This window comes from Synchiropus splendidus, chromosome 1 (assembly GCF_027744825.2).
Source record: "Synchiropus splendidus isolate RoL2022-P1 chromosome 1, RoL_Sspl_1.0, whole genome shotgun sequence".
Taxonomy (NCBI): Eukaryota; Metazoa; Chordata; class Actinopteri; order Syngnathiformes; family Callionymidae; genus Synchiropus; species Synchiropus splendidus.
This window is the reverse complement of record NC_071334.1, coordinates 11,197,884-11,222,978: the sequence shown is the minus strand read 5'-3', so window position 1 is coordinate 11,222,978 and position 25,095 is coordinate 11,197,884. Positions and strand designations below refer to the sequence as shown.

General features: G+C 39.3%; 1 protein-coding gene across 3 annotated transcripts; it reads left to right on the top strand.

Moving 5' to 3' along the window:
* The first annotated feature begins 9,676 nt into the window (after positions 1–9,676).
* On the top strand, positions 9,677–13,537 carry LOC128752788 (uncharacterized). Of its 3 annotated transcripts, none has more exons than XM_053854407.1 (10): positions 9,677–10,171; positions 10,318–10,449; positions 10,551–10,689; positions 11,226–11,353; positions 11,547–11,642; positions 11,712–11,901; positions 12,017–12,233; positions 12,318–12,479; positions 12,800–12,979; positions 13,055–13,537. In XM_053854407.1, the coding sequence occupies exons 7-10, from the start codon at positions 12,041–12,043 to the stop codon at positions 13,261–13,263; spliced, it is 744 nt and encodes a 247-aa protein (XP_053710382.1). In that variant the 5' UTR covers positions 9,677–10,171; positions 10,318–10,449; positions 10,551–10,689; positions 11,226–11,353; positions 11,547–11,642; positions 11,712–11,901; positions 12,017–12,040; the 3' UTR covers positions 13,264–13,537. The 3 variants fall into 3 exon arrangements, with proteins under 3 accessions (XP_053710382.1, XP_053710380.1, XP_053710381.1); XM_053854405.1 differs by having other exon boundaries at positions 11,712–11,936; positions 13,055–13,536; XM_053854406.1 differs by lacking the exons at positions 9,677–10,171; positions 10,318–10,449; positions 10,551–10,689; positions 11,226–11,353; positions 11,547–11,642 and having other exon boundaries at positions 11,664–11,936; positions 13,055–13,536.
* The last annotated feature ends 11,558 nt before the right edge of the window (positions 13,538–25,095 follow it).

The following is a 25,095-nucleotide window of genomic DNA, read 5'->3' as shown; positions in this document are numbered from 1 at the left end:
GCACACAACAGGCCTCCTACAGTACAATACATGATAGAGAATTTTAAAGTGTGATGTTTCTTGAAACAGTGTGTCCTTGCTTTCAGAGCTCAGCAGGTGGCACTCTCAGGTTCAAAGATAATGATTTAATTGAAATGATCATTCAAAACCAAAGACTAGGAGGCACTGAAAATGTTTTTAATTTTTTTTTTTTTGTCTTTTTTGGTGTTGTATTTACCGTCTGCAGATGTGAACATGACTTTATTTTAGCCCTTCATGTGACTACATATTGAAACTTCACTATACAAATAGAATCAATAAATTACATTGCGTTTCACATTCATTCAGTCACTGCTCAAGAATCCTGAGCGAAAGACCGAACTCCATCATTTGACAATAACAGCAAAGTGAGAATGAAAAAGAAAGAGAGTGAGAGAAAGCGTGGATTCGACACGCTTGGGTGTCATGACTGTTCTCATGGGAGGTGAGTCATCTAACTGCTTTGCTGAGGTCGATGGCAAATGCTCTCCCTTTTGGCCGCCTTCCATCACCCGACTGTACATTGAAAGTGTCATTAATATGCCATTTTAAATATGAATTATATTCTGATAATTCTAGCACCCCTGCCCTTTAACCAAAATATAATCTGTAGTTTTTCAAGCAGGGGCTTTAACACATGAATTTGGAGTAAAATAAATGAATTTTATTTTTGGAATGAAAATAAATAAACAAATAAAATACCGCCGATAAATCACATATATATTTTTGTCTTTTACAGGAAGCCTTTTTTGGTGCAATTGTTATTACTATTATTATTAATAGTCGTAGTAGTAGTAGTTAGTGCAAACATTTTTAAACTTGAAACATACATTTTTCATGCATTCAAAGCACAGCAGCTGTGAATAGATTAAAAATTTTAATCTCAATTAATCACACTAAAGAGTTAACTCGCGATTAATCTCAAATGAATCACACATTTTGTATCTGTTCTCTATGTAACTCAAGAGAAGATTTGATCAACACAAGATGTGTCAATGCTCACAATGTTTTCAGCCTATTCTATACCTCTGAGGTTATTCTACAGAATGTTCTTGACAGTATATGTTATTTTGGATTGTTGCTAATGTTTGCATGGGGAAAGTGTTATTGGCCGCTCTTGTTTTATATGATCTTCCTTTGAGGTTGATTTAGAACAGACATGAAATGTGTGATTTATTTGCCACAAACTAGTGGTGGGCCCCTGAAGCTTCATGAAACAGTGTCCTCACTTTCAGAGCCCACTAGAGGGCACTCTCAGCTCTAAAATCTTTGGGTTTGAACCAGCATTTGCGTGAAATGTCACATCATTTTTAAACTGAGAGCGGCACTAAAAATCAGGACACTGTTTCATAAAGCATCAGAAAGCCAACACCACCATGAACTGACTCACCTGCTGTGCGGTTAAGTGAGATTACATTTTTTTAATCTATTGGCAACTTTAATTCAAAGGTAACATTATAATTTTTAGAATAAAAACTTCTCGGCTCTCACTAGGTTGTTGGTTCCCATTTAAACACACAGAGAATCCCAATGAAATGAATGAGAAAGGAGCCGGTCTGAACAAAGCAAAGTCTTGTCCATGGCCTCCTGCTGAGAACTGCTTCCAAATGGCAGCCACACAAATGAAGGGCTGGCTGGATAAACATTAACTTGGCCGGGTGGGTAACGTGTAATATTCTGACGGTCTGATATCCTGTCAGACGGCTCAGCAGGAAGCAGACTGGAACACATTAAAATATCTATCACTACTGTCTTCTTGAAAGGATTGAACATATTGTGTTGGGGTTAAGATGCAACTCATGGTCAATTTCAACCAGCAGGTGTCGCTGTTGAGCTGAGCACAGACATTCTATTTTTACATCTCGTGAAAATCCCGTGTCTTCCTAAAGGGATCCATTATTCTTTTTTGACCTACTGAATCAAATACACACAACGGGATAAAAGTGTCACGCGAGTGAGAATTTAAAGCTCAGTTTTAAACAATCAATGCTTTTTAACCAACTGCAGCCTGGTGATGGAGAAGAATTCCATTGAAATGGAGACTGTTTTGTGCCTGTCTTTAACATAGAAAAGCAGAGGGTATCATTGATAACTCCACGAGAGAGAGTGGTGGTGTCGTTGTTGGCATTAAGCAGCAGAGAATATGATAATTCTCTGTGTAGTCTCACCCTCACAAGAAGGCCACTGATCCTTCAGTGGCTGTGAAGAGTCGTCGCCATGGCAACTTTGCCATTTATCTATGCAATAGAGAGGAGGGGAGCCAACTTAAACATTCAGAAAACCCGAGCACAAATGGACTTTTGAACTTCCATCCCCTCATATTTGCTAAACATGATGCGATGAAGGTGGTGGGGTGATGACATCACCGACCGTGATGTCTCTAAATCCATATGTCCAGGACGGTCAAGTGCTACCTTCAGCATGTGTGTTTCTCTTCTGAATTCACAGTCTGCCACTGACATTCACACGTCCTCACTTTGCACACAAATCAAGCGCACACCTGAGTGAAGCGGCAGGTCTCTGGTGGAGTGACACCAGAGATCGTCACCCGCTTCTGAACAGTTCACTAATGGGCAGCGCTTTTAAGCCCAGAAAACACTCACCGCTGGAGGAGCGTGTCTGTGAAGTGCTCACCTTCCTGACGGAGAGGTTGCCGGACTAAATAACATTTCTCTTTCTTGTTTCCTCAGTGGCGCATCAATTACCTTTGTGGAGTCACTCCGTTTAAGGAAGTCAGTGGCCACTTTCCTCTTCACACCTGTGGCATTTTCAGCTTGAAACGCCATGGCGGAGACTGGCTGAAGGGCACCGTTTTCCTTGCAACGCTTATGTCTATCTATTATGACGTCACAGAGGCAACGTGAAAATTGAAGCACTTAAAGCGCGTGACATTTATTGGGGCACTCACGGATTAAAAGGAAAGGGAAAGCATTTCCCTCAATTATATTTGGTTGTCGCCACTTTTTTACCATAGACTTTTATATTGTGGAGCGCTGCAGTAAGATTCCTTTTTCAATTGAGAACAAGAGAAATGTGTCTCCTCTGTCTTTGCTCCGGGAAGAAGACGTTTCCTCGCCTGACCTTCATCATGTTTGGTCAAAGGTGCAGACAGCCTCTGCTCAGTAGAGAGTTTGAGGAGCCGGATTATGGTCAAATCCATGTGATCATGATTGATCGCTGAAGAGCGCAGCTGCCTCTTTTAGCTAACAAACTTTTTCATCTGATCTCAAAAGGAGATCTTTTCTGCCTATTTCCACATTCCCAATGCAGGGTGAGACACACTCACCACGTGACACATACCACAGGTACATAAATCCTCAGTTGTAGTTGTGAGTCAGTTGACAATACACACACGTTTTTATGTTCTGTGGGGACCAATCATTGCAACAATGCTTTCCCCAGACTCGCACCAAAACAAATGGCTAAACCTTAACTTAACATAAAGGACTCTAAACCAAACTCAAATTCAATTAAAATGATCTAGTTATTTTGCAGTTTGAATCCTCAAATTGAGGCTTAACCTAAGGTCCATACCATTCAGCAAAAGGTCCCCACAATGAGGTGTGTTTCCAAGAATTGGTCCCCACAAATATAGCTTTACAAGGACACACAGGCACCAGTTTGTATTTCTATCCTGTTGGATGTTTTTATTGTCACACTGCTTTCCCTTGCCTCGCACCCTAAACCTTCCATCCAAAGCAAATGGCTAAACCTAACCATGACTCTTAATCAAACAAATGCCATATCCCAGCGCAACACACATTAAACGAAATAAAACCAGTTTGAAACTAGTTTTCAGAAATCCCCTTCTATCTTGAAAAAAAATGCCTCGATGGTTTTGTTTTCATGGTTTATTTTACGCGAACAGAGGAACAAAAATAAGATTTGAAAGAAATAGGTTCACAAAAAACACAAAACAAAACAAGCTTAGTTTAGTTTTGCATCTTTGAAGTGACAATAATGTTAGCCACCTTTACTTTTTTCCTGATATCAAATTAGAAATGAATACTTCAGGAATAATAATGTGCTTGATCAACGAATCATGAATGAGTGACTACAGTCCTCTGTCTGCTAAAGTTGTTCCTTCTCTGTTAATATTACACACTGCTGAAATTCTGATGAGTCCAGCATCATTCTGTCACTCTTGTAGAAGAAGAGAAGCCCAACAACTATCTTGTAACCAACAGAGATAGTTTTCCTGAAGAATGTGTTGGATGAGTCCACAAATAAAATGCTGTTGCTCGGTGACAGTCTTGAGAGCTGATGGTTCGACACCTCTCCTCCTTTCCTCAGGTACTCTTGCCTGATCTTTGGTGAGAACGAAAGGTGATGTTCTTCCAACATGTAGACCAAGGTTCTTGGTGTTTCAAACAAGCTGCTAAATGGCTTTGAGCTCAAATATAGACCAAATATATTGTTTTTATCCCCAAACTATCCTTCAAATAAGCTCCAAGCAGTCGCAATATAAATTCATTTCCACACAACCGGTACCTCTCTTCGATCCCTACGATAATTCATGTCTTCTTATTCCAAGTGAAAGGGAACCTTTAATATTAGTTGTAATGTTAATTCCTGCAATTGATTCGTGGAGCAAGAGCAGCAAAAACCAATAGGCTTCGGGACGCTGAGTGATACTTCAGGGCTCCTTTGTTGTAATGTCATTATCTGTAAATCAAACACCAATGTAATGGTAATAACAAGGTGAGCAGCATGAAATTTTAGCTGATGGATCACTTATTATATTAAGTGGTGACCCCAAATGGGATTAGAGCGTTGAGCTTAGGCCAGTGAGGGAAGTTTCTCTCTATGGACTTGGAGCAAACAGATGCTCGAGGACTCTCCTCGTCCCTCTCTCTCTCTCTCTCTCTCTCTAAATGTCAGTAGCAAAGGCTCCGTCTTGTTGTCCAAAACACTGACAGATCTCTGATTCTTACTTTGACTTAAGTCCGTTCACACTTGCCACCACGGGGTTGTACTACATGATGCATGCCCATGTTGGTTTCTGTTTATACAGCCTTCATGGAAGGAGTATTACGGAATATTGCTGCAGTTGGGAATGACATCACAACCGAGCCAGTTATTGTCAGTTAGTTATGGAGGTGGGAAAACCAGATACCACTTTTCCCAGAACAACTGGGACCGGGGCCCATTCAAGTAACAGAACTGGTTCATCACTCAATAACCATATTTAATCTACTTACACGTAAACAGGCCAAAACCTTGTGAAATGACATGAAACCATGTGATCAGTGCAAAGACATTTGTCATCTAAAAGTCCAACCAGCAGCAGAACCAGGTGGAAGTTATATTCACCAAATTTATTAAAGAGAAAAAAAGAAAAAAACACACTTGATGTGAACTGTTGAGGAAATTAGAGAAACAGAATAAAATCCTGAATAAAAACCATGTCTAAATATCATAAAATAAAAATATTTTATTCAAACTCCAAAGAAGATATGAGTAAATAAAAGTATGTAGTAGTAAAATGTGCCGATTAATTTTCAAAACTGCTTCAACAGTTGCTTTCATGAACAGTTTTTACTGTTGGAGGGCTGCAGCATCACTTTCTTTATCATTTTTTCTTTTCAAGAACGTCTCCATAGTTGTTAACTATCACAGATTTGCAGCAGTCAAGTCAATTCAGTGACACGCTACTGCCACCATAATATATAAAAGCTGAGCGTCTCGCAGCCCTGACAGCCCAAAGTGGTAAAACGAAAAAGCGGCCCTCTAGGAGTCGCTCTCGGCCCAACCATAGGCCCCGGGCCCTATGAATCACTGAACTAGAACACACCAGCTCATATGATCATATGCATCATTTTCCTGTTGATAGTCACGATGATTCATACATGCAAACCTGAACAAATGAAAGTAATTCCACATTACACCAGCAGCAGAAGAGGTAAAAAATGCATCATGCACTTCAATTGCCACAGTAAATAATGCACTTAAAAACCTGAACTCCCTGTATTTATCCTGCACGCTCACATTAAAGATGAATAGACTCCTCTCCCCCTGATCAGCTGACACTCATTTGCTTCCTCAGCTCTTCTGTATTGCCTTGAGGCAAACATAATGTGCATTTCATCGGATCCCATAATCTGTGCAACTAATCTGTGTGTACAAGCCTTAACTGAATAATTAAATGTTTACTTTGCAACAAACCAAACAATCCATGCACTTCATCTCGTGTTTGTTCAAGGCTTTTTACTTGAGTCGCCGTCCACAGAGTTTTAAGCTCGAAGTTCTGACTCACCGAGGAAATTAGATGGGTCTCGGGAGCGACACTTTTATTTCATCGCAGCATGAAAACAGATCAGCTCAAGCAAATGCTACATTAGGTGGGTGTGCGACTGGCGCGTCTTTTCACCTGCTCTGGAAACGATACAGACACTCAGTGACTTGGTTTCAAAGCAGCCGGGACTCAAATCGGAAGATCAACGTAAACGGAGAAACTCTAGTGCTTTTGTATGGAGGCAGCTTGAAACGAGTTTGAAAATAAAACCCAGCACGCGACGAATGTTCTTCATTGTCCAGCAGCAGCCATTGAGGTTTGTGACAACCTCTTGGTTCTTTGACATCTTGTTAAAGTCACTCTCAGTTTCATACATTTGGGGTGAAATGGACCAGCTTTGTGACTCAGCTTATTTCTAGTTGGTCTAGAGGGGTTTCAGCCTTTTGAGCCGGGAGGCATATCTGGTCAAGCTCGACATGAATATAAAGCGTTTTGGACCAGCTGGTCGTGGATCCCTGCTCACTTCCATGTGCTTGTGACAGACACATCAGATGTCTCCTGAAACAGAACAGTTTGAGCTTATGAATAAATACTCTATGCTGTCGCTGAGACCTGGGTTGTTTGGAGTTATCCAACTGAGCACAGCCACGTGATTATCGGTTACTAAGTTTGAGGAGAGAATTTAAACTGCAGGTCCTCGACTTACAATATGGTCAGCGTGTCGTTGTGAATTGGCTTTTGTTGTATGTGAAATTACACCACTCCATCTAGTCATAACTTTGGACCAGAGAAACACATTCATTTCACATATGAATGTGCACTAAAAGGAACATAGCTGAGTCGGGAGTGGGTGAAGTTTTATTCGGGCAAATTTCATAATAAAAATCCTACCTTCTTTTTCTAGCCCTGTCCATACAAGAGTGAAGTTGATCATAGTCTGAGTCTGGTTAACCAGATTAACCAGGCATTTTCAGTCTCTGGAAATGGCCGGATGCATGCCAACTCTGTGTCCCTGTCTTTCCAGCTGATCCACAACTATTGGAAGAGGATGATGCCGCTGCCCCATCTGTCAAGTCACCCGATGCAAAAGTCACCACTTCACAAGAGCAGTGGCTGACTACAGAGAAGAGCTCTTTTGGCAACAGCTGTTGAGCTTATTGGGAATGTTTACTCCATGCCACTCTTTCATAACAGTTGAAAAGCGCACTCTACAGAGGAGCAAGTTTTATATCTCGATCCAAGGTTCATTTTCTCAAACAAGAACTTAAATTTACTTGAAATTTGCGCAAATAAGGTGCCGATGGACCATGTAGCGGGTGACTACAGATTTGCTAAAAACAGCTCAAAAACAATGACAAACTATTTCATCTACACAGTCCAGCTTAATTTTAATGGTTTAACGCTTTGATGAAACCAACCAGAAAAATACGAAACAGATGTGTGTCCTTGTGGGCAAGAGTTTTCATTTGCATTCTAATTGTACAACATAAAATACCAGAATGACAAGTGTGGCTACTTATAGCACGGTCATTACAGTCGCCTCTGTGCTGTTACAAGTTGCCATATTTGCCTCCATATTTTGTGTCATGGTAGTTCCTCCCACTCTGTAACTACAGCAGTTGGTCACTTCCTGAAAAGCACATCAAGCGAATGTGATCTGCAGATTTGTCCCCTTTGTGTCTTAATAGGGCCACACAGACAGTGAAGATGACTGGGTTGGCGTTTGTTCAACCCAGTCTCACAAAAAAACGTGCAATAACAACGTTTGTCCACTTCATGAAAACGTAGTGCTTTGACGAATTTGCCTCAAAAAACGTATCCCAGGTACATTTAATTTCTCAATGGCTTAGTGAAGGGCGTTCCTCTGGTCACGTGACTGACAGCTTTCTCCCCTGTCTGAACATAAAACATGGCGGACATCCGTTCTATTTTTGCTCTAAATTGCGAGATTTTAAAACAATGAAATGCTTTTGTTGAGTTTTGATCACATTTCTAGCGACAAATGTACACTTTATTTTCATATTTTCCGATCGGTGTATGTTTATGGCGCTTCGTTTTATCGTTTTGACCCAGGTTCTTTAGTGGTGCTCACTGAAATCGTAGTAGTGTGACGTTTGCCCTGCTGGCCATAAATACGCTCCAAAATGCGGGGTTTTAAATGACTTTATTGGCTTTTGATCGCACTTCTAGCAACAAATATATCCTACATTATAATAATATGTGGTCGTTTTATGTAAATAACGCTTATTTTCTTTCGTTTGGGCCGAGATTCTTTTGTGATTCCCTATTAAAACGTAGTAGTGTGACGTTTGCCCTGCTGGCCATAAATACGCTCTAAAATGCGGGGTTTTAAATGACTTTATTGGAATTTGATCGCATTTCTAGCGACAAATACATCCTACATTATAATATTATGTGCTCCTTTTATGTAAATAACGCTTATTTTCTTTCGTTTGGACCGAGATTGTTTTGTGATTCCCTGTTAAATTGTAGTATTGTAACGTTTACCCTGCTGGCCATAAATACGCTCCAAATTGCGGAGTTTTTAAATAACTTTATTGGCTTTTGATCGCATTTCTAGCAACAAATATATCCTACATTGTAATATTATGTGCTCGTTTTATGTAAATGATGCTTAGTTTCTTTCGTTTGGACTGAGATTGTTTTGTGATTCCCCATTAAAATGTATTATTACGGTGGTTATCTGCTCGCGCTGAAAAACGTGCAATAACTACGTTTGTCCACTTGGCATACCGTAATCCTTTGAATACTTTGCCTCAAAAATCGTTTCTCTCGTACGAGTCATTTCTCAATGGATTTGTGAATGGCGTGCCTCTGGTCACGTGACTGATAGAGCCCAAAACATGGCGGACACCCGTTCTAGTTTTGATTTAAATTGTGAGATTTTAAAACAATTAAAAGCTATTGTTGCTTTTTGATCACATTTCTAGCGACAAATGTACGCCTTACTTTCATTTTTTTCGCTCGTTTCATGTATATGACGCTTCGTTTTTTTTCGTTTTGACCCAGATTCTCTCGTAGGTCTCAATTCAATGGTATTATTGTACAGCTGGCCAGTAATTCCGCAGCCAATTGTTGTAATCACATGTAACAATTTTTAAATATTATGTCATGAAAATGATATAACATTTATTATCCGACTGGGGAAGGAAGTGGATGGCAGGAACTGACGTCACGGACCGAATACGTTATTTATTTATCATTTGTATCGAATACATTTCTACGCCAAATAGTATTATCGGATATTTAAAATCGTATCAACTGCATATAAAGTCTTTTGGCAAGAAAGGAAGTTCCGTCATTTATTCGTTTTGCTGACTCACGTTTCGTTCTCCGTCACAGACGTCAGCTGAAACGCAAGCGGACCATTTGAAACCTCCCAAGCCGTAGTTTCTATTTTTCATTCTGTTTAAATATGTACACGTGTTGTGGACGCCGACGTTTCTTTGGAGACGTGAATTTATGCTTTGGATGAATAATTAAATTATACAAACACGTCGGACTTTGACGTCATCAGTGGTCGACCAAAACAAAAACATGGCGGAAAGTCATTCGGCTGGACTTCGGTAGAAACTTCTCTTCTTTTTTGTTTATCATCCTTTCGTCTGTTTAGAGTCTGTCAGTGATTTTGTAGAATTGCAATACTGCGTTAGCTGTTGGTACTGTAGAAGCTTATGTTGTTCTCCGGGAGTTGCCATAGTTGGCAGGAGGGTGTTATGTTGGACTGCGCGGGTTTTTGGGTCGTGTCTAACGGAGACTGAAGGCACGAATAATGTTGTTATCTTGCTGCACCAACGAACTTGGACCTTATTGACTGCTGTCCGGGCGGATTTACCAAATATAACCCTCTGCTACAATACTACGGACACCAAAGACACAAAGCTGAATGATTTTGACGTGAGTTATGTATTTATTCTATTTCTTAATATTTGAATTTATTTTGTTTGTTTTTTGATAACCTTTCTCCATGTCGATGGTTGTTAATATGGGGGTAACTTATCCGGTTTCCATTTCTTTTCTTTTCTTCTTGCTGATTTGCATAGTCACGTCCACTGTGTTTAAAATCAAGTGGCCACTGATAAATTGGTATTCAGGCTGAACTCACTCAACTGAGGAGCATCATGGATGACGATGATGCCTTATTTCTTGCTGATTTGCTGTTGGAGGAATGCAAGGTAGGCATTTAATGCTCTCATGATCTGTCCTGAGACTTTATAACAATATGTAATATTGTGTATTTGGTGACGCTAACATTTTCCATTATCTTTATTTTAAGAATACTCAACCTAAAGAATCCTCAGAAGTGTCTGGACCGGACAAATTTACATTTGTTTGGGTTGAGGAGGACGAGGAAGGGAATCCTATCCCAAAGGGGAGGAGAACAAGGAAGAAGCGGGTAAAGAGTTCATCCTCAGGTGATTTTTGTTCACTATCTTTATGATCTCTATTGCCTGTCTTTGGCTGACTACATTGGTTATGTATTATTATAGAACTAATGTCAGTCAACTGCTTCAGTATTTGATTGATTTGTCACGGTTGTGGGGCTAACTATTTGACACGACACTGTCCTAGTGAGGACATTTCGCTGAATACAGGATATAATGTCACATCACAATGTTTACATGGTTGAGTAGTCAGTACAAGTGGTTTACTGTAATGTGGTTAAGTGGTTAAATTAATTTCAGAGTCCTGCTTAATGTTAGTAATTTGTTTTGGATGTTTGTTGTTGTTTAAGGTGAGAGACAATGGTCAATTGTCAATTGGGTCAATGAGTCCTCACAAAGTCCTCACAAAACATAATTATGTGTGTGAGTTACAAAACTCTACTGAAAACAATGATGTCAAAATATTGGCTAAAGGGAGACGTCTTGAAATAGTTAAAGAAGCCACTTTGACCAGAGGGGAAATCCTTCTTTCAACATGAGGTCTTGACTTGGACCCTATCTTTCAGCGTTTCCATCCACAATTCCATGGTTTTACATAATAGATCATCCATGATAGAGGGATTCTACAGGCCACTACCACCAACCACTCACATCAGTGAAGAGAAGGGAGGAAAATTCTCCTTCCATGGAAGAGGTCTGTACTGAGATAATATATGCCATATATATTGTTATTGTTGCAATAATATATATATATATATATATATATATATATATATATATATATATATATATATATATATATATATATATATATATATATATTTTTTTTTTTTTTTTTTTTTTTTTTAAAACCTCTTTTTAATTATGTTCGTCTCCTATCTTCCCAGAGTGCATTTTGCTAGTAATGCATCCATGCTGTGACTGCTGCTCTGGCCATACAACCTTTTCTGCAGGAAAGCAAGTAATTCTGATTGGAATGAATGGTGAGTTCCTTGTGTATGAATTATATTTTCTATTTTCTGTTCTAAAATTTTGTTATGTACATATTTTAGGTCGATACAATGTGTCCCTCCCAACTGTCAGCTGCTCCTGCGGGAAAGCTTTGGATGTCGGTATTAGTGAGCTGATTGAAAGTGGCTACTGGCCAGCTACAGTCCATTTTGAGACGCTGTACACAGTGGATTTGTTCGCTACATACGAAGATCTCAAGATTACTGCACCAGGAATGTCAAGCTTTCGTTGGTATGCTTGAGCAGCGCACAAAACTCTTTGGTCGGGTTAGTACATCATTGGACTAATTGCCTGCAGAATTGAAAGAGTTTTAGATGTATTTATATGCTTGATTTTCCTTTTACAGTGTGGTAAAATATGTGGCGACACCATGCAAAAATCATTCCTGGAATGGTCGTACGCAAAATTTGAAGTTGAGAGGCTGTCTGAAGTCGATCAGTTTCGGTGCCCAGCCTGCACACCCTCAATGTTAGCTGTCTCAGTGGATGGGAACCTGAACTTGAAAAAACCATTGAAGTATCTCTGCATTAAGCAGCGGAAATATCAGCTGTATCGTCAGGCTGGTAAGAACAGAACGAAAGAAAACAAGTTTTTGATAATAATGTGTGGCTGAGCACATATTCAGTATTTTCTGTTTAATATTCTAGATGGCAACAAGAGAAGACATCTGCTTAGAAAAAAGATTTCAATGGAAAAGAGATCCTTAGAAGATGCCATCACAAAATACAATGCTGTTGTGCCGGAAACTGGCAAACTCCCTTCTCCCAACGAGCTCCTGGCTGAGGAAAACTATTCCTGGCCTTGGGAATGTAAGTACATCTAGGATGTGTTCAGTTGTCTTCATATCTATAGGCTATTTTTAATTACATTGTAAAGGCTTTAGATGAAACAATTACAGGTTTGACCGAGGTTGCTGTGATTGGATCAGACAAGCTCCAGAGACAACTTCCTTTTTACTTTTGAAAACTGAAAGAGACACTCTTCTATATAATTCTGTCCCATGGGAGAAATTGCCTGGTGTCATTAGGAGGAGATTATGCAGTGTAATAGAACCCACCTTTGAAAGTACACAGACACTGCGGGAAGTAGTTCACCACTATTTATAAAAAATGTATATGATGATTTGCAGGTCATGGTGATATGTTAAAGAAAAAAAAGGTCTTCGACAAGGTAATGCTGCTGAAACGACTGAAGGAAGAGGAGGTCATTGTTGTCCGTGAAGTCAAGCAGCACTGGGAGTACATGAGGAATATGGCTGGAAATATTGAAGAGATTTCCTCCCAGCTTTCAGAAAGGATCACTCAGCAAAGTAAGTACAGTTCTATTTGCTACTTGTGCTGATATACTAGATTAGTAGTCTAATTTATTGTAATATCACTGTCAGGCGGCACAGATGCATTGACTGGGAGAGGACATGAGGGGCTACTCTGTCTGCTGAAGAGAAGACTGTCAGCAATTCAAGCTCAGCAGGGTGCGGCTCGCTCAACGTACCAACATGTTTTTGGATCGCAAGCCTTGTCTCTCGATGATTCCTCCACTGATGATGAAGAACCCCATGATAGCAGCTCCTCCACCGAAGATGAAGAACACTAGCATTGTAGCTCCTCTTCTGAACTTTGACCTCCCTCATTAAAAAATGAGGAAAACTGTTGTAATTACCTGGCCTGCAGTATGAATGTGAAATGTTAAAATAAACTGTCCTGCAATTGACTCTTTTTCTGAGTTATGTACTATTACTATTTTGAAGTAGATGCTGATGCTTTTTATGTAAATTATGAATGATTAATTTGAGATTTATTGGTAGGGCAGTGAAATACGGCTTTTCATGCAGCCTCAATAAAGTCAATTAACAGGCTATGCTCACTCACTTCACTGACTTTCTTTTGCCACTAAAATTGTCTGTACAATGCTCATGTATGTTATTCAATCATGTGCAAGTACATATAGGAACTTAGTAAAACCAAAGCAGTACGATGAATGAGACTGCTGTTTTGTTGCAGGAATAATGAGTCAAATGGTATGAGCAGGTGTTGCAATGCATTATCTTACTTATTTCTGAATGTTATTAGGGTTAGAACTAGGGGTTTCCATGGCCTCTGGCCACCTAAATGGGTAAGGTCATCAGTAAATGCTTCTCATCGAAGTTAGCTTAGAACAGGTAGAAATATCATAACCTGGATTACATCCTGAATACTGCTGACAAAGGCACTAAGAGTGCACAAGCCACAGATCCTACTTTTGAGTTAAAGGAAGAGTTCAATAATTTTAACCCGAGAAGACATCTTATTATTTAACATCTGGATGTGCCACCGTATCTTTCTGACTACGTCTGGATAGGAAGGGAAGTCATCTCATTTATCTCTGAGTTCATGTCTGAATGAAAAGGGCCAACAGGCGTCATGTATTTGTTAGGCATCACTATGTTTGTTGAGCTTGTTGGCGCCCTTTTGATGGGAGGATCTGACAATTGCTGAGATGGGAATTTTCTTCTACTCTCCCCGACTTGGGAAGGCAACTGGGCATGGTGGAAAGGGGCAAAAAAACAATTAAACCATTAAACAATGAAAGACAAACACAGAGTAGCAAGTTTGGTGACAAATTTGAAAGATTCAGCCATGTGTACTAACTGACATGAAACAATGGTCTATCAGTGTTGCCAATGTTGTATGGTCTGGAAACAGTGGCACTGAGGAAATAACAGGAGGCAGAGCTGGAGGTAGCAGAGATGAAGATGCTGAGCTTCTCTCTGGGAGTGAGCAGGATGGATAGGATCAGGAAGCTGTAGATCTGAGGGACAGCACATGTGGTCAGGTGTTTAGGAGACAAAGTCAGAGAGGCTAGATGGAGATGGTTTGGACATGTACAGAGGAGAGAGAGAGCCAGTACATTGGTAGATGAAGATGTTGAGGTTGGAACTGCCAGGCAGAAGGTGGAGAGGAAGGACAAAGAGGAGATCTATGGAGGTGGTAACAAGAGGTTTGTAGGTTTGAGAGAAGAGGAAGCAGAGGACAGGGTGAGATGGAGGAGGATGATCCACCACTGAAGGGAGAAACCCAAAGAGAGAGAAGAAGAAGACGTAATCGCATATTGTGTCTCTCTAATTTGGTTATATTTGTCAAGCTTTAAAACAAGAGAAAGCCACACCAAAGAAGATAGCTGGAATATCTCCTTTGCATAGCACATACACAATTGACACACAAATTCCTTTCTCACCTATCTTTGAAATATGGTCCACACTGGCACCTTCTCACTAAATGTAGTTTACTCAAGTCTGACAATTTATCTATTGATCTTCCAGTCTTGAGGTTTTCAACCAATATAGAAGACAACATTTGCATCTTTCATAGGATGTGCCAAGGCTCAGGGCATTGGCTGTATCAGCCCATCAGGTGACTCATTTGGAGATACAAGATGATTATTGTATGAATGAATAAGACATTCATGTTTCAAGCTCATAATATTTACTATATTTGAAAAGACATAATACTTCATTTGCTCATGAGCAAAAAACGCACGAGAACGAGCTATTGATGACAGAGAACCTATACAACGAGATTTAAAGCAAACATTTATTTGAGTGTGATTCCCTCGTTTAAGGTGTTGACACTATACGTTTTGAAAATGTAAAGTTATGTTACGTTTTAAGGTGATGTTTTATTTTTTATTTTTTTTATTTTACATTACGAACAGTAGACATTAAGGAATTGTGGGTAAAAGCCCATCGTGCGCGCGCGTAGACTGCTGGGAGGAAGAAGTTTCATGCGACGAACGTGCTCTAAATATTGAAAGGTAAGAAATTATCACGCAAGGGGTCATATATGGCGAAATATATGAAGTGTTTGCCATCATTTCGGGCAACCATCGCTTCCATGTTTGTAACTGTCAAATTCGCGGTTTACATTGGATGCTGTAACCGCAATACTCCGCGGTAACATAAAGAAGAACAAACGTTGTCATTGCAGTACTCTACAAGTGATTGTTTACATTACATTATGGCTAAAAAAACTTCATTTTCACCTGAAAGGGATTAGGTCTAATATATGTACGTGTGTGTGGCAAAAATGATATGTGGATCATACATGGTACAAACGTTTTGTTTTTTTCCAGTTCGAGATGCCACGGGGATCCACTAATAAGCACTGCAATAACTGCATTTGCCAAGCAGAGCAGCCCAGGCGACAGAGGCTGGCAAAACGACTGAAAACTTTTAAAAAATAAAAAAGAGGAGTGGTTGAAAAACCAAAAAAAAAAAACAACACCGCCTCACGTGTGATGGACGAGGCACAAATGCTGGTATGTTTGACATCAGTAATTGTATTTTTCAAATTTATGGCTTAACATATGGCGATTTCATTTTTTTTTTCAGCTGGAAAAACTGCACACTTTGGGCCACAGAGCTGTGGTGTTTCTAGCTCGGCCAGGCAAGAAACCTGGCACTTGGTCCAGTCAGGTGGTCCACTCCAAGTGGCATCTGACTGACCATGCCAGCAAGTGCCTGGACCAGATGAAGGACCTATATATGGCGGTTGTTAGAGGTAAGTTTGTTAATGTATTTGCATCTTCAGGCACATGTAATAATGGGCCGGATTCAGATCAGGCCATCATTCATTATTAGCCCTTTTTTGACTTCATTAGTCACCAGCAACCTCTTTCCCTCATATAACTGCATATAAATGTTTTTATATATAGTGGAACAATACACCACATTAGCATCTGCTCCAGAGTCTAACCACAGTTCTGTGGTGGAGGATTGTTGGTCCCTGCAAAGCTTTCTGACCATTTTACCTTGTTGTCTCACTGTTATTTCCCTGCTCTGACACATCTTTCCCACAGTGCCAGTTGCTGTAGAATGTTCCTCAGTGTAGACAAAAACAGCTGAAAGCAACAAGATCCAAAGTTGTGCTTTAGAATTATACACAATTTTAATTTATCTGAGAGCTTTTTTGATGTTGAATTCTGGAAAATAATTTTAAAGTTTATGTGGTGTAAATCAGTCTTTTAAGGCTGAGTATCTCTGGAAGATTAGAAATTTCTGTGTATGTATATACAAAAATCTCACTCTGATCATATTGTCTATCTGTTCCACAAAGGTTGGACAGATATGCAGCCATCAACCTCCTCCACCATCCATCCGTCCACAACCTCTGCCAGCCAGCCGTCAACCTCCTCCAAAAGAGCCTCCACAGGCCCTCTGAGTATGTAGTAATTAGATCTTTGAGACATGTCTACAATCCAATTACCAGAATATCTGTTTTGGTTCATAAATTATTTGTAGACATTATAATATTTAGGTGAAAGACTTTTTATAGTTCAGGTTGCTATGACAAAGTCTGACATGTCAGACATTAGCATGTTATGACATGGTTTATTTGCACGAGATGCGTCATTGGTTTTTGATCGTTAGTCTATTGGATGTTATATGTAATAAAATATTGTGGGAATTATTCTGTACAAACAGTTATATTTATCCTCAACAGGCTTACCTCCAAGAAAAAGCACCAGAAGGAAGACAGAAGATGGATCGAAAGGTTCTTACATATTATACATCATACATTGCCTTGCAAAGATGTAAAAAGTGATGTTATAAAACCATAAGACTTGAAATACAAATATGAAATTAGACACAAAACAAAGAAATTAGAATTATGACCACACAAACTAAAAATTATTTTAATATCCCTACATCAAAGTGTTGCCATTCTTAAATCCAATGCACACAGTCCACTGTTGCTGACATAAGTCTAGTGACTGCCCTGGCCTCTAAACATGATGTATCTCATAAAGGCAATACAATGCAAGATTGTGCAGTGCCTTAAAACTATTACATACAGAAATATCACATGCAGCTGTAAATGATTTTATTTGTACTTTCTTAATATTTTAGTGAATGTTCATTGCAGTATATATTTTTGCCTGAAGACGTAGTGGGCACATCTGATGGTAATTTTTCACCACAAACACCACACCTTGCTCACTTGTGTGTTACAAACTGAAGACCACCAAGGATCATTGTTCTTTACCTTGCAGTGATTAAATCTTTTTTTTCTTTCTCTTGCAGTGGAAAGATATTCCAACTTGAGTGGGTACGGATGGAAGAAACCAAAACAATTTGTTAATAATAATAAATACATCTGCAAAAGTGTGATCTTGATGTTGTCATGCAATTCATACATGCGTACAAGGAGATGAATATAATGAATAAATAATTTGACCCTGAAGTAGAATGAAATTGTCATAACAGAACTGAAATCCTTTATTTCAATTTCCTCTGACCCATTAAAATATTAAAAAAGAGATGTACATGCCGGATGTGACGCCATCATCCCGCGGCAGGCAGGACATCCTGCTATGTTTCTGTTCTGGTCGACCACTGATGATGACGTCAAAGTCCGACGTGTTTGTACAATTTAATTATTCATCCAAAGCATAAATTCACGTCTCCGAAGAAACGTCGGCGTCCACAACACGTGTACATATTTAAACAGAATGAAAAATAGAAACTACGGCTTGGGAGGTTTGGAATGGTCCGCCTGCGTTTCAGCTGACGTCAGTGACGGAGAACGAAGCATGAGTCAGCAAAACGAATAAATCACGGAACTTCCTTTCTTGCCAAAAGACTTTATATGCAGTTGACACGATTTTAAATATCCGATAATACTATTATGCGTAGAAATGTATTCGATACAAATGATAAATAAATAACGTATTCGGTCCGTGACGCCACTTCCTTCCCCAGTCGGATAATAAATATTATATCATTTCATGACATAATATTTAAAAATTAAAGAGTACATTGCATGTGATTACAACTCTGCTTACAACAGCTTTTGATTATTTTAAAATCCCGCAATTGGCTGCGGAATTACTGGCCAGCTGTACAATAATACATTGAATTGAGACCTACGAGAGAATCTGGGTCAAAACGAAAAAAACGAAGCGTCAAATGCATGAAACGAGCGAAAAAAATGAAAGTAAGGCGTACATTTGTCGCTAGAAATGTGATCAAAACGCAACAAAAGCTTTTAATTGTTTTAAAATCTCAGAATTTAAAGCAAAACTAGAACGGGTGTCCGCCATGCTTTGTGTTCTATCAGTCACGTGACCAGAGGCACGCCATTCACAAATCCATTGAGAAATGACACGTACGAGAGAAACGATTTTTGAGGCAAAGTCGTCAAATTGTAACGGTATGCCAAGTGGACAAACGTAGTTATTGCACGTTTTTCAGTGCGAGCAGATAACCACCCCAATATAGAATATATTTGTCGGTAGAAATGCGATCAAAAGTCAACAAAAGCTTTTGTTTTAAAATCTCACAATTTAGAGCGAAATAGAACGGATGTCCACCATGTTTTGTGTTCAGACAGGAGAGCAGGCTGTCAGTCACGTGACCGGAGGCACGCCCTTCATAAAGCCATTGACAAATGAAACGTAAGAGTGAAACGATTTTTGAGGCAAATTCGTAAAATCATTACGGTATGCCAAGTGGACAAACGTCGTTATTGCACGTTTTTCAGCGCGAGCAGATAACCACCGTAATAATACATTTTAATGGGGAATCACAAAACAATCTCAGTCCAAACGAAAGAAACTAAGCATCATTTACATAAAACGAGCACATAATATTACAATGTAGGATGTATTTGTTGCTAGAAATGCGATCAAAAGCCAATAAAGTTATTTAAAAACTCCGCAATTTGGAGCGTATTTATGGCCAGCAGGGTAAACGTTACAATACTACAATTTAACAGGGAATCACAAAACAATCTCGGTCCAAACGAATGAAAATAAGCGTTATTTACATAAAAGGAGCACATAATATTATAATGTAGGATGTATTTGTCGCTAGAAATGCGATCAAATTCCAATAAAGTCATTTAAAACCCCGCATTGTAGAGCGTATTTATGGCCAGCAGGGCAAACGTCACACTACTACGTTTTAATAGGGAATCACAAAAGAATCTCGGTCCAAACGAAAGAAAATAAGCGTTATTTACATAAAACGACCACATATTATTATAATGTAGGATATATTTGTTGCTAGAAGTGCGATCAAAAGCCAATAAAGTCATTTAAAACCCCGCATTTTGGAGCGTATTTATGGCCAGCAGGGCAAACGTCACAATACTACGATTTCAGTGAGCACCACTAAAGAACCTGGGTCAAAACGATAAAACGAAGCGCCATAAACATACACCGATCGGAAAATATGAAAATAAAGTGTACATTTGTCGCTAGAAATGTGATCAAAACTCAACAAAAGCATTTCATTGTTTTAAAATCTCGCAATTTAGAGCAAAAATAGAACGGATGTCCGCCATGTTTTATGTTCAGACAGGGGAGAAAGCTGTCAGTCACGTGACCAGAGGAACGCCCTTCACCAAGCCATTGAGAAATTAAATGTACCTGGGATACGTTTTTTGAGGCAAATTCGTCAAAGCACTACGTTTTCATGAAGTGGACAAACGTTGTTATTGCACGTTTTTTTGTGAGACTGGGTTGCGTTTGTTGGCAGTTTTTGCATGTGTTTTAGTACACACAAAGCCATAAATCAGCCCCTTGTGCAGCGCATCATCTCTGTATTTAGGGCACTGAAACAGTTTCTGTTTGTTTATTACTTTGCCAGTGAATTTGCATAGAAAGCCTTGAGGATAATGGTCGCAGTTGTTTTTCATTACCCAAAATTTGACCCATAAAAAAGGTATTAGATATGTCTTATGCTCTTCGTACTGTAGTCAGTAAATGCTGGGTGCAGTCCTCAATAAATGCAGAACAGTAATAGACACAAACACAGTGGAAAGTAAATGTTCCTTTGCTTCATAGCACAGTAAAGCAGGTTGGATATCATCACGGGATTTATGGTCACATCTAAAATATTGGAATGGCTTTAGCTTATATCGATTTATTACACAATGAGTGGAACCAAAAGCAGTCCGCAGTCAACCCAACAGTATACCAGGATGTTTTACAGCACATGCTTCTATCTGCTGACCGTTATATGGAAATGCTGTTTTCATTTTTCAGCAGGATTTGGCTCCAACCCACACTGCCAAAGGTCCTGGAAGTTGGTTCAATGTGCTTGGTGCAGCAAACTTGCCTGACCTCAACCCCAGAGAATCTATTGGGTATTGTCAAGAGGAAGGTGAGAGAGCCATCACAGCAGACCTGGACTTCCAATGCATTTGAGTAGCCTCTGTGCCACACCACATTGATGCATTACATTTTGAGTTCCATGAATGAACACACTTTTTTCAGTTTAAAATTCATTCTGACACACTACATTTTGGGACACAAACATCAGAATTTCAAGAAAAAAAAATGTGTATTATTATTCATTAGATATAATTCAATAATACATTATTTGTACTATAATACAAATAATACAATAATGCGAAAGCTTTAAGGTGTTTCCATTATTTTGTCCAACCCCTGTAATACAATAATACAATGCAATAAATTTAAATATTTCTTTGTACTAGTTTCGGTTGGAAATAGAATATATGACATTTTTTCACGACATGTTTTGAGACATACCTCTATTGGTCTTTCTTCACGTGTTGGTCTGAGAGGGAAAACACAGGGCAGCACCAATATAGAAGTGCCCATCATGTGTCCACGCTGTGTTCACATCTGCCAACATTGACAACATGACACCTTTTTTGGGGCGCTGGCTGTGTGATGGGGTGGTCAGGGTCTGCAGGCCATGATTGCCACTTCCTCCATTCGGTGAGAGAAAAATGTCCCAGAGGTCTTTATTGAGGTCCACAGCGTCAACAAGGACTGGGCGCACCCATTATGTGGCAATCATTCTCACACTTGCTTCACTTCAGAGCTCTTTACAGCCCTCAGGTGTACGGGAGATTGATGCTCAACACCTGCGTCCCATCACATTTTCACGCAAGAAGTCCTCTCCCTCACTCTGCGGCTTGGTGTTAAATCCGTCCCACCTCCTCAATGGGTAAAATCCATGATGGATTCTTTTTCCGTATCCTCAATAGGGGGAGATGAATGCTTCTTTCTTTTTAGTGCCTGGCCATTCCATTCAAAATGGACAGTTTTGGAACATTTCAGCCTCTCAGATGGCTTTTAGATCTTTGACATTTTCTGGGAACGCATGGATAGATTTTGAGAACATATCCGACCCGGTAATTGACATCTCCTGTTGGTCCCTTTTGGCAGCAAAAAGCCTTGAAATTTGGCTTCAAGCATCAAGTGAAATTAGTTGAAGAAACGGCGTTCCACAGGGGTTATATTTTGGACATCTTGAGTGAATGATACCACTTTTGGAAGATTGTTCATTCAGTTCCAGGGTCATTTTATATGTGAAACTCTTGTTGAGTGTTGTTTTTGCCATTGCCTGTGAAATAGTCCTGATTCACAAGACTTAGACTTGGACTTAGACTTGGACTTAGATTTTCTTTATTGTCAAAGTACAAAAACATATCACTATATTATGGCAACGAAATTTTGGTCTGAGGTCTCTGGTTTACAAAAACAAAACTATATGTCCAAAAATAAATAAATATTAGATAAATACTAGTCAAGAAGATGTACAAATAAACCAATGAAGAGTATTGCAGCTACTGTCTAACGTTGAGCAAACTTAACAAACTTAGTTCTGACATGCCTTCACCCAACTATATATATATATATACATATCTATATCTATCTCTCTCTCTCTCTCTCTCTCTCTCTATATATATATATATATATATATATATATATATATATATATATATATATATATATATATGTGTGTGTGTGTGTGAAACATGATTCAAATTTCTGAGCAGTGAGCGCCATCTGGTGTCCTCTGAAAACACGGACACTGTGTCATGAAGCCTCATAAGCGCAGCCCAACCCTTGATCCCATTTCATTTGTCTTAAGACGAATTCTTTGTTGCTCGCCAACAACGTCAACCAGACATTAAAGTAAAGATTAGTAATGGGCTTCTGAGGCTTCATGAAAACAGCGTCCTAATTTTCAGTGCCCACTCGGTGGTGCTCTCGGTTTAAAAATGATGAGAGGTTGCATTCAAGCGGTTGTTCAGTCTCAAAGAGTTTAGAGCGGACATGAAGACACTGTTTCATGAAGCCTCATCAGTCCATCACTTGTAATGATTAAACCATGACACAGTAAATGGAAGAGACGTTTCTTTTTTAATTATGTCTATGGAAATATACTTAAAAACAATGAGAGAAATGAACTTATTTCAAAAAAACAAGTGGAAAGAGCATTTAAATTATGTGATGTGTCCGATATATCAATGTGTTTTCTCTTAATTTCATGAGAATTGTTTTGTTTTCCTAGTTATTACGTGGACAGCGAAAAGCAAGGAGAGTGAAAGGAGGCTTGGTTCCTGTCACTGGGTTTTGGTCCTCTGGAGTTCTTTACATTTCTTAGCCAGGTAATCATTTGACAGTCAAGGGACTCCAATGTTCTTCGTTCTCCTCATATCCTGCCTCTGTCTCTGATCATTCTGCGTGTATCTCTTCTGGCTTGGCTGTTCCCAGGCTCCCTGCTGGTACATTGGCTGAAGACACAGATGTGCTGACTTGAGGGATTTGTTCATTCTTTTCAGCCGTGTCCAGTTCTGCATGCTGCTGCACTGGTTTGATGTCGCACCAGCTGGTTTCCTGCCACTTCTCTGCTCTGTCCCAGTGGCACTTTTTCTCACCAAAATCCCTCATTCTGCCAATTTTTCTTATGGCGCGAAAATAATGATCAGGGTGATTTTTTTTTCTCTGCATACAGAAGTAGTGTTGTCGTGGTCTATGGTGATATTTAGAAGGGATACCTGACATCATTCACTCCACTGCCACAGATGGTCATTTGCCGAAGTGACTGCTTTTCAGTAAAAAAGAAAAACAGCTAAACAGCTGCAGCAACAAAATGTTAGTCATTTACAAAAATGAAACCAAAGATTTTGACACTTTGATTTAAATTATTCATTTATTTTAATGTTCACACCTACATTTTAGTGTCTTCATCTTAAAGACAGTTTGATCATTTTGATATGCTTTTTATTTCTTAATTTCGAAATTATGAATGAAATTCTGTGACTTGTCGTGATTTGTCATCTCTTTTTGTTCAGTGTTGTTTAGTGTCTTTTTCAAGTTCAACCGTCATTTTTTTTTTTTTTTTTAATCGTTCAGGTTCAGACTGTGGACTATCTAGTGGGCTTTGAAAATGAGGACCCTACTTCATGAACCGTCACCAGCACATCACAAGTGAAAATGCGGAAATTGTGTTTGTTTCCATTTTCCTTTTGTTTGAAGCTCTAGTATGGTTTTATTCTAGACATTCTAGATGTGAAATTTACTGTAGTGTTTAAGTTAAGTATCGATCCAGTGGCAAGGAATGTCCTCTCTTGGGTTTCCTCCCCTTTAAGCTCAGTGCAAACCTTCATCTATGGAATCTCCATGTAGACCTGAATATTTCAACACCCATTTGGGAGTCTCAAAGCTCTTCAAGTGTAATTGTTCAGGAAACATCTGTGTAATAACCCAGACTTTTTTTCAAACTCCTCTCAGTGTGTATTTATTTCACCCTCCAAGCTTGAAGTCAAAAGATGAGCCCTTCTATGTGACCTTAACTTACATGTTGTTAACTTCGTTTTCGGAACAGTTGTGTGCAAGAAAGTAGAGCTCACAGCTTTATGAATCATTATGAATTGAACCAAACGCATTCAGACTGCACAAGGTTTCAGTGAGAGGTGTTCCACTGGTTGCACTGGGCTGATGACCATGCAGGAGAATCTTAACAGACACACTGTAAGGAAACACAATTAAATTTCTGCACACAAACCTCTTGAAATACATTGTCTTATTCTGGTGAATAAACTGTTTGCTGGGCTAATGCTCTGTTATCGCAGCACGTTGTTGACCCTCGCTAACCATTCCCACAGTTTCCCGGCTGAGTTAAATTAAAAGTCGTGAGCTTTAATCCTGAGAGATTATGATAAACCACCTTCCACCATACATTTCCATTTTCCAGTCAACCTCTTTATTAGGCAGCGGAAGCAGATAAACTGTAAGTGCAAAACTGGCCTCTGGCTTTGGAAATCTTTTACATATTAACGTTGTCTTACGCCCAAACTTCCCACACTTCTGACTCTCCTGGGGTCAGAGGTCACCCCCTCAAGGGGTGATAACACAGACGAAGGGCAAATGTTGAATAAGATTTCTTTGTTTAGCGCAGCTCGCTAAAGTAAACAACATTGTTTTAGCATATGCCCAGCTTCACTACTCATACTGTACATCTGTTCCTCATTCCTCATTGAAATTGTTTTTTTGACTTCATGATATGTTGTTTTGGATTGAGCCTCTGATGCCTAAAACAGAATATTTGTCACAGTACAATGTGTGTCACGGGTGTACCTTATGGGTGCCTTTTACACTTGTGTGATTTATCTAAAGCAGGCG